The 13,654-nt window shown below is 50.2% G+C and overlaps 1 protein-coding gene across 1 annotated transcript in view; it reads left to right on the forward strand.

Moving 5' to 3' along the window:
- Positions 1-13,654, forward strand: part of LOC147685431 (heme oxygenase 2-like) — a 197,143-nt gene that overhangs the window by 40,650 nt on the left and 142,839 nt on the right. Inside the window, exon 2 of the mRNA XM_086941334.1 lies at positions 826-1,046. Coding sequence (XP_086797460.1) covers positions 922-1,046 — 125 coding nt within the window. The 5' untranslated portion in view covers positions 826-921. The remainder of the gene's footprint in view (positions 1-825; positions 1,047-13,654) is intronic.

The raw sequence follows: 13,654 nt of genomic DNA on the forward strand, positions 1-13,654 counted from the left end.
TACCATAGTGGACCCCTACAAGAAATTTTGTATCCTCCCATGACTAGATTGGTGCTGTTTTCAGGCACTCGTCTGTTTTCTTTCCAGTGGACTCACCTTACAGTTTTGCAAGCCTGCGTGAATACACTGTACAGTTTGACCTACAGAAATGTTGCCTATTTTGAAAGATCAGGGATGCATTCTGCCTACTCTCGAAGAACTGCGCCACATAGCCATATTTGCAAAGACGTCTTTGTTTTCACACAATTCTGCTTTAGCATCTCACTTGCATATAAAACTGATAATTTTGCGGGTTATGACTTCTACCTCAAGTATTCGTTGTTTCATGAGTATTCAAAATGTACCTGCAAATGGGCTCTACATGATAAATTGCCACTCACTAATACTAAACATCAGTGTTAAGTTATCTGCAGAAAACTTACTTCAGCAGTTCACATGAAACTTAGCAGTCATTGACAGGCCACTGGTAATGTTCATGAGCAGGTTGCAGCTGTTTCTTATTCAGCAGATTTTTGGCTTATATCATGCTAATGATTTTTCGTTGGGCAGCCTAACGAATTATGGCAATTCTTGTTCTCTTATCCAATGGCATAAGGCTAACATCCTTCAGCGATCCAACCTAAACCTGTTGCACCAAAGAACAGTCACCTAAAAGAGCATAGACCAATTGGCTTTGCCAATGTTTGAACCCCCCTCCCACCCCCCAGCTGCCGGCTTTGTAAAGTTGACAAGAACATTTTCGCCTCTCCTAGAAGGAAATATGCTAACTTTGCATTCCAGAGTGTTTCAATCATGCTGATATTCTGTGCTGTGCTTTCTCAACAGATCAAAACGGGAATGGTCAAACGTACAACATTTAATAACCGAAAATAAGAAATCGAAAAGCACGGAATACAACTCGAAAACAAACCACCCGTAGCAATGCCTTCAGATAAGACCGTTGCCCCTGAGGATTTTCAGGACACCGAGGATGTTGAGGATATTGAAAATAGCTCCTATGCAGAGGACCTGCAGAACGAGGACGGGGGAGAAGGCAATAGACTCAAGTAAGTAACGAAGCGACTCAACTAATATTGAGCAGCTTTTTAAAGATGATAGTTCACAGAAAACCTAAACATAGTCATCTGTAATAGCTCTTATACAATATAGAATTGGTGACCTACCTGCTCTAGATTACAAACATTCTGGATCCTGGTACTTCTAATAATTCACAAAACGCTAGAGATACTGAGTTCTAGGAATAAGGGCTTAGAATTGGACCTTGTAAGAACTTGACCCAGTGAGCTTTATTATTACATAATGATCTAGTGTTAGAGTAAAAGTGATGTGGGGACACAAAAATGCTTCCAACGTAGAACACATGGTAATATAGCACTCTTTAAACTAAGCACTTTACTATAGTGTACCAAAAACCCATCCTTTGTTGCTGTGTGTTTACACTAACTAGGCTGTAAATGACGGAACACTGCTCACTGGCTGTGCCCCATTGTAGAAAGGTGTCCTGTTGCAGTATTATGAAATTCATGTTTTCTCCTTGAACCATGCTGTCTTCTTACATCTAGAAATAGAGTCCATATTGGGCCTTAGGAAACTGGATGCCCCATAAAGAGCCAACTTACCGGCTCAGCCTCTCTCCTTGGTTGAACTAACTATCAGCCCCATCCTGTGGTATCACTTATTATGTGATGCCATCACAGTTCTAGAGCTGATGATCTAGCACTCAGATGCTGGAGCAAAGAAAAGCACCAAAACCATCTTTTTTTTGTTAATCCTCTTCTATAACCGCTCTAGAAATTAAACGGAGCACAAGGACAGAAGAGAAACATTCACCCCCCTCCAGTCATTGCACTCCAGTTTACAAAATGACGCTGGTGATGATAAACTACTCAGCATCTGTTTTTTGCAAATACTACCCCAAAAGAAGCCAGAACATATCCAAAATCACACAGGATCAGCCACGCCCAAACATGCACCCGAACAGAAAATAACTGTGGTTTGGGTAAGCTTGGCCTCATAACCAAAAGTGGAACTGGTTATTCTAACCCTTGCGAAATAAATTAGAAAGGAGTACTCACTTATTTATATTTCATGTACCATATCGCTCAGGGTCTTCTGACCTACAAGGGGACACTTTTTGACGGAGAAACTGACCTGGGTGCTGCTGGATAATTGAAAATGCTGAATCTCACTGCCACACAGCCTCCCCTTATCCCTGGAGGGATCCGCCGCCTCTGCCGCTTTCTTAACAACTTGCGTGCCGGTGTATGATACCAGTACATGGCCACTTTAGTTAGGGTTTCGATAAGGCCTGTGTGGTAGGCTGAGTGCCTGGCTCTGTGGTAAATCCCCTCCCACTCCTTCCGCTGAAGTTGCCTCTCCAGGTCCTCTTCCCACCTGGCTACCCCCGGATGATAGGTGTATATGTGAGGGAGGAGCAGAGGTTGGTACAGGTCGGAGAGTAGCTTTTTCTCGGACTTGTGCGTGAGGAGCCATTTTTCATAGGGGGTAAGGAATCGCTGCGCCCCTGTCCGGACTGAAGGCTGAAGGACCCAGTGACGCACCTGTAAGTACTGGAGCCGGTCTGCTTCTTGGATCCCATAGTCCTCCTTCACTTTTTGGAAAGAGAGGATGCCTTCCAGGTTGAACATGTGTCCCACCTCTTTACAGGGAGTAGACCTCCAAGCTCTATAGCTCTGTGCGTCAAGGCCGGGGTTGAAGTCGGGATTCCCGAATATGGGGGTCAGCGGAGATGGGAACGAAGTAAGTGCACTCCGGACCGCGACTCGGTCCCAGACCTTCATCACTGTGCTGGTGATGTAGGAAGCGTAGAAGTTTGGGGGTCTATGGCAGCGCGGTAGAAAGGGCACCCCCTGGAGCGGGTGTTCGGCCACCGCCTAGTCCTGGAAGAGCCAGTGTTTGCTGGATTCCAGCTGATACCATTCAACCAGGGTGCGTAACTGCGCCGCCTGAAAGTACAGTGTGAGGTCCGGCATACCCACGCCACCATGTGCAGGAGGGAGAGTCGCTATCCGCTGCTTGAAGCGGGGGCGACGCCCGTTCCAGATAAAACGTGTCAGGTCCGCTTGCGTCTTCTGGAGCCAACCCGTCGGGGGTGTAGGGGCAGGGTCTGGAAGATGTACAGAATTTGCGGCAAAAGGGTCATCTTGACTGCTGCGATGCGTCCAAGCCAGGAGAGTGTGAGGCGGTTCCACTTCCTCAACGTTTCCGCTATTTGTGCTCTCAACCTGGTGTAATTGGCCTCCGCTGTTCCCCGCACCGTCGGCGCCAATAGTACCCCTGAGTAGGGGACTGAGGAGGTGGACCACCGCAAAGCGAACTCAGCCTCAGCATCCGCGAAGACGTCGGGTGGTAGGGACACGTCCAGGTCCTCCGATTTCCCAACGTTGATTTTAAAGTCCGAGGCCCGCGCAAAGGAGTGCAATTCCACAAAAAGCGCTCGCAGCGACTGCATAGGGTCCATCAGGGAGAGCAGAACATCATCCGCATACAGGCTAATCTTATGCACATCTCCCCCGAAAGGGATGCCCTGGATGCGCTGATTATGTCTAATTCTCTGCGCCAGCGGCTCCATATAGAGCGCAAACAGGAGAGGAGAGAGCGGCCAGCCCTGCCTGGTCCCCCTACCTATCGGGAAGCGCGGGGAGGTGTGGCCATTCACTCGTACCGTCGCAGTAGGCTGACGGTAGCAATTAAATATCCTATTCCGGGTGGTCTCTCCGAGGCCGAATCTCCGGAGTGCCTGTTCAAGGAAGGGCCAGTGCACCCTATCGAACGCCTTTTCAGCATCTATCGCTAGAAGCATGCACCCCGGTCTCGTGCGGGAGCCCGCCTCGATAAGATTGAGGACGCGTCTGGTGTTATCACTCGTCTGTCGCTGAGGGATAAAGCCGGCCTGGTCGGGTTCGACAAGTTGTTGCATGTAAGGCGCCAGGCGGCTCGCGAGAATGCCTGTGTAAAGTTTTAAGTCTATATTTAGAAGCGAAATCGGTCTATAGGATCCGCATTGAGTGGGGTCTTTACCGGCCTTGGGGATCACCGATATTGCCGCCTCCAGAAGGTCTGGGTGGATAGCCCCTGCCTGATCAAAGGTGTTGAAAAGGTCTTTCAGTAGGGGGGCCACCTGCTGGCAGAAGGTCTTGTAAAAAGCCGTGGTGAAACCGTCGGGCCCAGGGAATTTCCCAAGTTTGAGACGGGAGATCGCGGAGATGACCTCCTCCAGACCAATGGGTCTATCGAGGAACTGGGACTGCGCTTCAGTCAAGGACGGGAGAAGCGCCCCGTCCAGGTACTCATCGCCATCTGCCGTGCCCAGCCCATCAGCGTCGTACAGCTCTGCGTAAAAGGACCCAAATGTAGCTGCTAGGCAGCATCCTCGGTCCGCAACTCCCCCCGTGCGTCTCGGATGGCGTGGACATGTCTCTGCTGCCTTTGTTCTCGCAGTTTGCATGCCAATAGCCTCCCGCAGCGATCCCCCCCCGGTAGAGTAGGCATGATTCAACCTTATAGCCGCGAATTCTGCGACATCTTGGTCGAGCGCCGCAAGCATCTTCCGCTCCGCGCACAGCTGGCGCCATGCCCTAGCTGCTCCGGTGCGTTGGTGTAGCTGCTCGAGTTCCCTCACGTGCTGTGTCAGCTCAGCCCTCTTCTGAGCGCGCTCCCTGTTGTTGGCTACTGCTAGAGAAATGAACTTGCCCCTAAGGACTGCTTTAAGCGTAGCCCACTGTGTAGCTTTAGAGGTGTTGTCATTGGCATTATGTGCGAGGAATTGACCAATTGCTGTCTTGATCTTCTCCACGGTGGTAGGGCTCCGCAGTAGACCATCGCGAAGGCGCCAGTGGCGCTGCGGGGTGGGCGTGTCGGGGACCAGGAAGAACGCCGATACCGGCGAGTGGTCGGATAGTGAGGCTGGATGTATCTCTACGTCGCGCACTCGGGACGCTAGCTGCGCAGAGCAAAGTAAGTAGTCTAGCCGTGCATAGGACTTGTGGGCCGCCGAGTAATGTGTATATGCCGTGTCATGTGGGTGCATGTGTCTCCACAAATCCGTAAGACCCAGATCCGTGAGGTGTGCATGGCCCTCCGCTGATAACGCCCCCACCTGTCCCACCCTCTCATTGGAGCGATCGGTGATGTTGTGAAAAACCAGATTCAGGTCCCCCCCCAGAAGCAGATGTTGGTGTGTGTTGGCTGCGGCGGTGTCAAGTGCAGAGTGTAGAAATTTCTCTTGCCCATCATTAGGGGCGTATATGGACCCTATGAGTAGTGTCTGACCCGCCACCTGAAAGCTAAGGAGTAGCAGTCTCCCTTTAATCTCTGCCTCCCTCTGCAGCACACGCCCCTTGAAGGACCGTGCAACCAGTATGGCCACCCCAGCTACCTTCTTGGATGCGGAGGAGAAGTGTTGTATCGGGAAGGTGCGTGACTTCAGCCTGTGATGGTCCTTGGAAAGCAAGTGAGTCTCCTGCAGGAGGCAAATGTCCGCTTTGGAGTGTTCTAGCAGTGAGAGGATTGCCCTTCGCTTGTTGGGGCTATTAAGACCCCGGACATTCAGGGAAAGAACAGTCAGTGGAGGCATATCACCCGGTGGGGGAAGCACGCTGTTGCTCGTGCAGTGCGCTTCTGGGGCTCAAGAGGTAAAGGCGCCAGGAAGCCTACAGATTCGACGGACAAGAAGGTACCCCCCCCATCTCTCCCCCTCCCCTCCCCCCCACAGTCACACCCTCCCTAACCCCAACCGTCAGATCCAACACTGCCCAGCCCACCTGGAGCCACCCATCTCCCCCCCCCCCCCCCACCCCCCCCAAACAAAGTCCAAACTTGAAACCAATGAGAAGTAACCATTGTCCCGGTCCTGGTAATCCTACCAGTCCGTGGAGAGTCTCCGCAGGGACGTGGCAGTGGCGGCTCCACCCCGGCCCCCCGACCCTCCTCCCCCCAAAGCGATGTGTGTTGCAGAATCCCCTGCTTACTGCTCAAGGGGGAATGGCGGTGTCCCTCTCCACTTCCTGGACCGCCGCTGCTCGTTCCTGGGCGATAGTCGTGGGATCTGGCCTCAAACGCGACCCACGATTGCGCCGTCGGCGCACTCTCTGCCAGTCATCCCGATCACGATGCGCCGCCCCATTCTGGGAGCCATGGGTTGACCCCTCTTCCGTGTCCGAAGGGTCTGGCAGGTCGATGCCCAGGAGGGCGCAGGTGTCCCTGAGGGAGCGAAGTTGGTGCAGCTTTCCTTGCCATTTAAAGATGATCCGAAACGGGTGCCCCCAGGAGTACGGCACCTCTTTGTCGCCTACAAAGGCAGTCACCACTTTAAATTCGCGCCGCTTCTGCAACGTGACAGCCGATAAGTCCTGATATAGCGCCACCTGAACCCCTCGGAATTGTAGAGGCTGCTTCCGTCTGGCCTCCTGGAGGATTCGCTCCTTCAACGGGAAGTCCGGGAGGTAAGCTAGGATGTCAGGCGGAGGGGCCGGGGCCCGTCTCGGCGGGCCCACCCTGTGGGCCCGGTCAATGCTAACAGGGAAGTCCACCGCTTCTCCTAGAACTTCCCGGAAGAGGTCCTGCAAATATCCGGTGACGCTGTTCCCTTCAGCATTCTGTGGGACATTCCTGACCCGTATATTGTTTCTCCGGGAGCGGTTTTCTAAGTCCTCCGCGTGTGCCTGTAGGCGACTTGCTGTTCTTGGAGACGGAGAACCTCTTGCTGCAGGTGTGCGAGCTCCTCGCCGCGTGCCTGGCTAGTCTCCTCCACCGCTGCCACTCTTTCCCCCAGTCCATCCAAATCCCGCCGCAGTTCTCGTGGCTCACCTGCGATGTCCTGCTTAAGAGCTTGGAAGTCTTCTCGAAGAGCGTTGAAGAGGGACTCCAGAAAAGTGCGGGTGATGGGGGCGTCTTGCTCGTCCAGAGGTTGCGGCCCCGTAACTGCTGGGGCAGGGGGGGGGGCGTCTGGGCCTTCCCCCCTTTAGCAGTCGGTTTGTGGAGCATATCCGGAATTGTGCGGTTGGTCCCGCGGTTCGCGTTGGCCATGCCCCCACCTGGGCCCAGACCGTGCACACCCGAGCCCAGGGGAGGCTCACTCCGGCTTCCGGGTAGTTGCCCGGGCTGTCCACCCCCGTCGCCGCCGATCGCTGCCTCACCCGGCCTGTGCCTCCACACGAAGCCTTCACTGCTAGATTTCTGCCAGCGGGCGTGTTATGGCTAAATCAGCCCCAGCAAGTGGTCCCCGCTCTTCTCGCCGGGTACCCGAGTTCCCTGTCCCCCGAGGTGGAGCTCCGGGCCTGCCCTGGATGGGTCCCGCCAGTGAGTCCGCGCTATTCGGATCGCAGCGAGAGTGTAGGGGGTCCTGCAGCACCTTCGGGGGGGTCAATCCACCCCCTCGGCTCTCCGAGATCCTGACTCAGCACACCGCCCTGCTCAGCCCTCAGTAAGCCAGGCGGACAGGCTCCAGATAGTGCCCCTGGCGCTCCGGTCTGCTCCTTGCAGTGGTCGCGGGCGACGGGTAGTCCCCCCTCCAGCCGCGAGGCTACTGTCCTGCCCCTGGTCCAGCTTTCAAAACCGCTGCCACCGCTCGCTGCCTATGACCCCCTCCAGGGGCGCGCCGCTTCCCCTCCCGTGCCGGCGATGGTCAGTCTTCAGGCAAGGGCCCTGTGTGCTGTGGGGGGTCACCCTCTTCTCCCCCAGCGTCCGCCATGCTGCCGCTGCGTCACGCTGGGCCTCTTTGGCCTCTCCGCTCTACCAGGCCGATGTCAGGCCTCTTTGAAGGACCCTGTGGGCAGCGGGGTCACTTTCTCACGTCACCGCTCTCAACCAGGCCGGCCAGGCCCGAAGCCGGGGCCTCAAGTAATGTCTCCGCCGACCGGGGCAGCCGGCCGGCGGATCGCCTCTTCCGGCTGCGGCACGCTAGGGTTCCTCCGCTCTGTGGGAACGGCTAGGCCCGAAGCCGGGGCCCCAGGTAGTGTCTCTGCCGGCCCTGGTGGCTGGCCGGTCGGTCGCCTCTCCTGGCCGCCACCGGTATTCCGGGCCTTCGGTGTGACTTCCGACTGTCCGGTCCTCCCCCGCCACCTCCGCCAGGGCCGGCCAGCCTCGCCTCCTGTCTTTGTGCTGACGCCCCACCGACCAAGCCGCCAGCGGGCCGACTAGTCTCGGGCCGGGGACCGGCAGGGAGCAGCCCGCCCGCCGGGCGCCAACCGGCCGCTGCGGTCCGCTGCCCTGGGCCCCTCCGGGTCCCTCTCCTCACCTCCGGTCCCCTCCGGGCCAGCCGCTCTTCCCCTTCTCCGCCGCCGCCACTGGTTACAAGGCCGCCCTCCGCTGGTGTCGGCTCGCGGTGCTACCGGGGCCTCTGGTAATGGCGGCCACTGCTCGCTCTGAGCTGGAGCCTCCTCTCCTCTTGTCGGTGTTCCCCGCCCGTCAGGGGCCCCTCACGGCGGCCTCGATCGCCGCACTGCACAGCTGGACAGCAATCGCCTGAGGCGGGGGTCACTGCACCGCAGAAAAGGCGATCTTGGGATTCGGGCCGGGGAGCCGAGGCAAACCACGTCCGCCTAGCCCGCCATCTTAGCCACGCCCCCCCATATTAACAATTTTAAATGGATATGTTATGTCAGAAATTTCCTCGAAGAACTAAGCTGTGTCCAATATTTCGAGGATCCATTGTCGATGGCAAATATCTCAAGAAGAGGACTGAAAAATCTGTGTATTGCCCACCTCAGGGAAAAAAGACAATTGGAGGAGGTGAAAAAAAAAGACTGTTTTTGTCCATCAAGCAATTATAAGTGGAGAGAAACTCCAGCCATACCTATCTTTATACATGTCCAACCATGAACGCTTCCTTTTAACCCGGTTTAGGTTTAACATTGTTTTTAGGTTATTATCCTTTCCTGTGATGAATTGTTGGACGAAAGATCTATGTCCCTGTCCATGTGATGATTTGTCCCCACAATCCGATATTCATATTTTATTCTTTTGTAAATTTTACACTTTTTATCGTAGAAAACTTTTCATCCCCATTCTTAAAGACTTAAATGTATATAGATGTCCCTTAGCGTTTTTTGAGTTTTAAAAAATTGGAACTGTTTTTATGGTAGCATCACTCGCTGAATTTTTTAAATTAGTTTTTAAATGTCGTAAATCACTTTATATGAATTAATTTTTATGCTGTATCTATGTCTTTGCTTTCCTATATGTTTCTCCGTTGAGATCTTATATAATGATCGCCTGACCCATTGTAAATTGTACTTCTTTTTCATGCTACTTTTATGGTTATTCTCTGTTTTTAACCAAATAAAGTATTTTGAACTGAACTGACCTACAACTGGTCAACAATCATCCCTACAATCACGCTTAACCTGGACAGAAACAGAACGAGAGACCTTAGAATAAGTACCAGAACAAGCTTTCTGATAAAGAGCCACTCTCCTCAAGCTCCACTTCTCCCTATGGAGAGAACAACATAATGGAGGTAAACCATTCTTACAGAAAAGGGACCTCGAAATTTAGACAATCCACCAGAAACTCTGCCAGACTTCACTTTAACAAGGTCAACCTTAGAAAGCCTATTGGAAACAAGCTTCGGCAACTTCCCACATGAAGACGTATTTGAAGGAGAAGAAGAAGACACAGACTCATTAACATTCCTTGTTAAATCAGACTGTAGTACCAAATCTTTAAGCCAAGAGGGAGTCAACTTAGTGCTAGGAACCCTACCCCTCATGAGTTCAAAGGGAGACTTGAGCTGAGCACCATGAAGAGTAGTGCAATAGGCATAAACCATTTCACGTACAAGACCAGAAACCGAAGAACCTTTAGAGACAGCCATCTGAATGGTACCTTTGACCAATCTATTTAAGCGCTCATATAAACCATTCCCTTGAGGATTATAGAGGGAAGTTCTGTGATGAGAAACACCACAATCAGTTAGGAAGGTGCGCATATTATGCGAAACCAACTGCGTTCCATTGTCAGTAATGATGACATTAGGAAAACCTTCTAAGAAAAACAAAGATCTCAAATGTTTGATGGTAGTATCAGTGGTGATGTCCTTCAAAAATTCGACTGACAACCATTTGGAAAAACAATCCACAACAACAGCAAACCTCTGAGACACAGGTAATTCATCCATTGGACCTATAAAATCCAGACAAATGGTATGCCACGGAACCTCAGGAAATTGCAACTCACCAATCTGAGAACCAACAGAAATTTTCAACCTTTTCTCTCCCACCTTACACGTAGGACAATCCTAAACCCAGGAAGAAACCGAGGAGTCCATTCCAGGCCACCAAAAGTTCAGATTAAGTCTTTGTTGCGTTAAAGTTTGGCCAAGATGGCCCTCATGCGCTATAGCAATAAGCTTGGACCTTAAATCAGCAGGAGGAACACATTTGTCTCCACGCATTATGACATTGTCCTCACAGACATATAAATCATCAATAACCTTTAAAATAGGGCGAACAGAGAGTTGTACACAACTCTCCCTCCGCGAACCCAATTTAATTAATTGGATAACTTCTTGCAAAACACTGTCCTTAGACATAGCTTCCAACCAATCAACACGTGAAAAAGAACTCTCGCCAAGAAAAAGAACATCATTAATCCAAGCAATATTTTCCTCTGCACCCTCGAGACTGAAGCCACCATTAGACTGAATATTAGCCGACACAGCAAGTCTAGACAAGCAATCTGCTTGGAAGTTTTTCCAACCCTGGATATGAGATATGTCGAAATGATACTCTTGCAGTTTGGAGGCCAACCTTGGGGAACTACAGGCTGCACCACCAGGGGAAAGAATTCGGATAAGAGGTTTATGATCAGTCTTTAGATTAAACCGCGTACCCCACAAGTAAGTGGGAAAATGGTGAGCACCCCAAGCAGCGGCCAAAGCCTCTTTCTCAATGACTGAATAATTCCGTTCACATTGAGAAAGAGTGCGGGAAGCAAAGGCAATGGGCCTCTCGCCATCCCTATGTGTTTGCACAAGAACAGCGCCAAGACCACTTGCACTTGCATCAACCAACAAAGTAGAGACTTTGTTGGTATCAAAAGGCGCAAGAACTTTTGCGCTGCAGATAGCATCCTTGATGTCATTAAAACAGAGTTCAAGTTCAGGCCCCCACACCAACTTTTACAACCTTTTTTTAACAAAGCTCTCAAAGGTAAAGTTTTTTCTGAAAATTTCTCTACAAATTTAGAATAATATTCAATCAATCCCATGAAAGAACGTAATTGGTCCTTATCAGCAGGACAAGGGGCAGAACGTATAGCCTCAAGGAGATCTTTTTTTGGTTTAACTCTGCTAGAGGATATTTCATGACCTAAATATTCAATGTCTTGAACAAGGAAAAAGCACTTCTCCCTACGCACGGTAAGTCCGGTGTCCCAAATCCTGTGCAAAACATTTTTAAGAACATGATTATGATCGGACTCCGAATCACCAAAAATCAAGATATCATCCTGAAAGAACACTACATTCTTTAACCCCTTGAAAATTTCAGTAACTAACCTTTGAAACACACTCGCCGCCGATATCAAGCCAAAGGGAAGACGAGTGACCTGGAAAATTCCCTCCGGAGTGATAAAGGCGGTGAGGTGCTTTGAGGACTCATGAAGCTTGACCTGATGGTAAGCACTCTTCAGGTCTAGCTTAGAAAAATATTTCGCTCCCTGAAGAGTAGACACCATCTCGGAGATATTAGGCAAGGGAAATGTGTCAGCAACGACACACTTATTCAATGCCCTGAGGTCAACACAGAACCTCAATTTTCCATCCGCTTTTTTAGAAATGACCACCGGAGAAACTCACGCTGATGCCTCCGTGGGTTCTATCACTCCAGACTGAAGAATTTCCTCAATTAACACTTTCACATCCTCAGGAATAGAAATGGGAACCCTTCTCACACGGTGCTGTACAGGTAAGCTATTCTTCTTAAGTCTAATGAGGTGGGAGTAACTTCTCAGCTCACCAAGCTCTTCTTTGAACACAGAACTAAACTCATTAAGAATACTTTCAAGAGAATCATCTTCCACAACCATGATTTGATTTTTTGCTCTGGGGTTGATGACAATGTATAGATCGTACTGATGTACCCAACCAAGGATGGGAGGACCATCAAAAGAGACGTACACCTTACCAAATGTAGATCTCTTCTCAAAATAAATTTTAGACTCAAAGAAACCAAGAATTTTGATCTTTTGACCATTGAAACCCTTAGAAGAAATATCACTCTCTTTCAAGCTTAACCCTTCCCAGAAAGTGTCAAAGATAGATTTAGGAATGATGGTATGACGCGACCCTGTGTCCACCATCAATGACACTTCATGAGAGTCAATCTTGAAAACTGCCTTTGGTCTGTTCTGTCTTGGATCCTCGCCAACCACATCAACTTCATCCACCACCAAGAGTCTTTCAGCCTCAGTTGTAATTTCGCATTCGTAGTCATCCACAGTAGCAACTCTTTGCTTAGGCTTAGCTTTACACATCTTTGAGAAGTGTCCAATTCTGCCACACTTGAGACACTTCTTGTTTGCAGCGAAGCAAAATCTTGCGTCAGAAGAATGACTATTGCTTCTGCATCTATTGCACAACTTGTTGGTAGTGAAGCTTTTTTTTGGTGGAAATCTTGGTTTATTTTTTACCACCGCAATATTATCGCCTCCACAATGCTCACATTCTGCAGCACTTTTCCTATCAGAAACTACAGAGACTTCTTGTTGAGGACTCAATTTATGAGAATCAAGAACCTTCATACATTTGCTAGATTCTTCAATGATTTTTGCCAAGTCAATGGCATCCTTTAATGAAGGATTCTTTGCCGCCCATAATCTCTCCTGAATCTTTTTATGAGAGCATTGGACAATTAGCTGATCCCTTATAAGTTCGTCGTTCATGGCACCGAACTTACATTTAATAGACAACTCTCTGAATCGAGCCACAAAGTCATCTATGGACTCTGACTCCTATTGACGCTGAGTGTAAAATTTGTAACTGTTCATGACTAGATTCTCCTCCTCTGAGAATCTGACTTCGAGCCTTGCTACAGCCTCCATAAATTCATCATCCATATCCTGGCCATTAGCTCTCAAAGCTATTGGTAAAAATCTGAAAACTCTCTGCCCTTTTTTGCCAAGAGTGCTCAAAAGAATAGTCACAATTTTGTGATAACTTCTTTAAAGAGACACGCTGGCACAGGACAGGAGCTGAAGCTGCACACAATGGGTTCTTTGTCTTTTGAAGATCCTTAGCTGTAACGCTGGCACAATTTTAACGATATACCAAAAACGAACAAAAACGTCTTGGAATCGCCGGAAGCCAACAGGAGTACTACTGACTAGCTGCAAATCGTCGCCAAAATTGTAGTAAATACTCAGAAGCTTCCAGTGCATAACAGCAGGTTTATTTCACAGAGAAACAGCCGGACATCTTCAAAAGGAGCTGCCAGGCACGAACTGTCTCAACCTAGAATCCCAGGAAGAGTCCAGAGCCACCTACATTCTGGAACATATGAGATAAGGCTACAGGAGGGGAAAACATGGAGACAAAGGTAGGAATAATATACAACAGTCACCTGGGTTTTTTGGCCCCGGGTACGGCGGCCATCTAAGGAAAACTAACATCTAAGGAAACCTCCCACACCCCGAC

Source organism: Lissotriton vulgaris, chromosome 10 (genome assembly GCF_964263255.1).
Source record: "Lissotriton vulgaris chromosome 10, aLisVul1.2, whole genome shotgun sequence".
NCBI lineage: Eukaryota > Metazoa > Chordata > Amphibia > Caudata > Salamandridae > Lissotriton > Lissotriton vulgaris.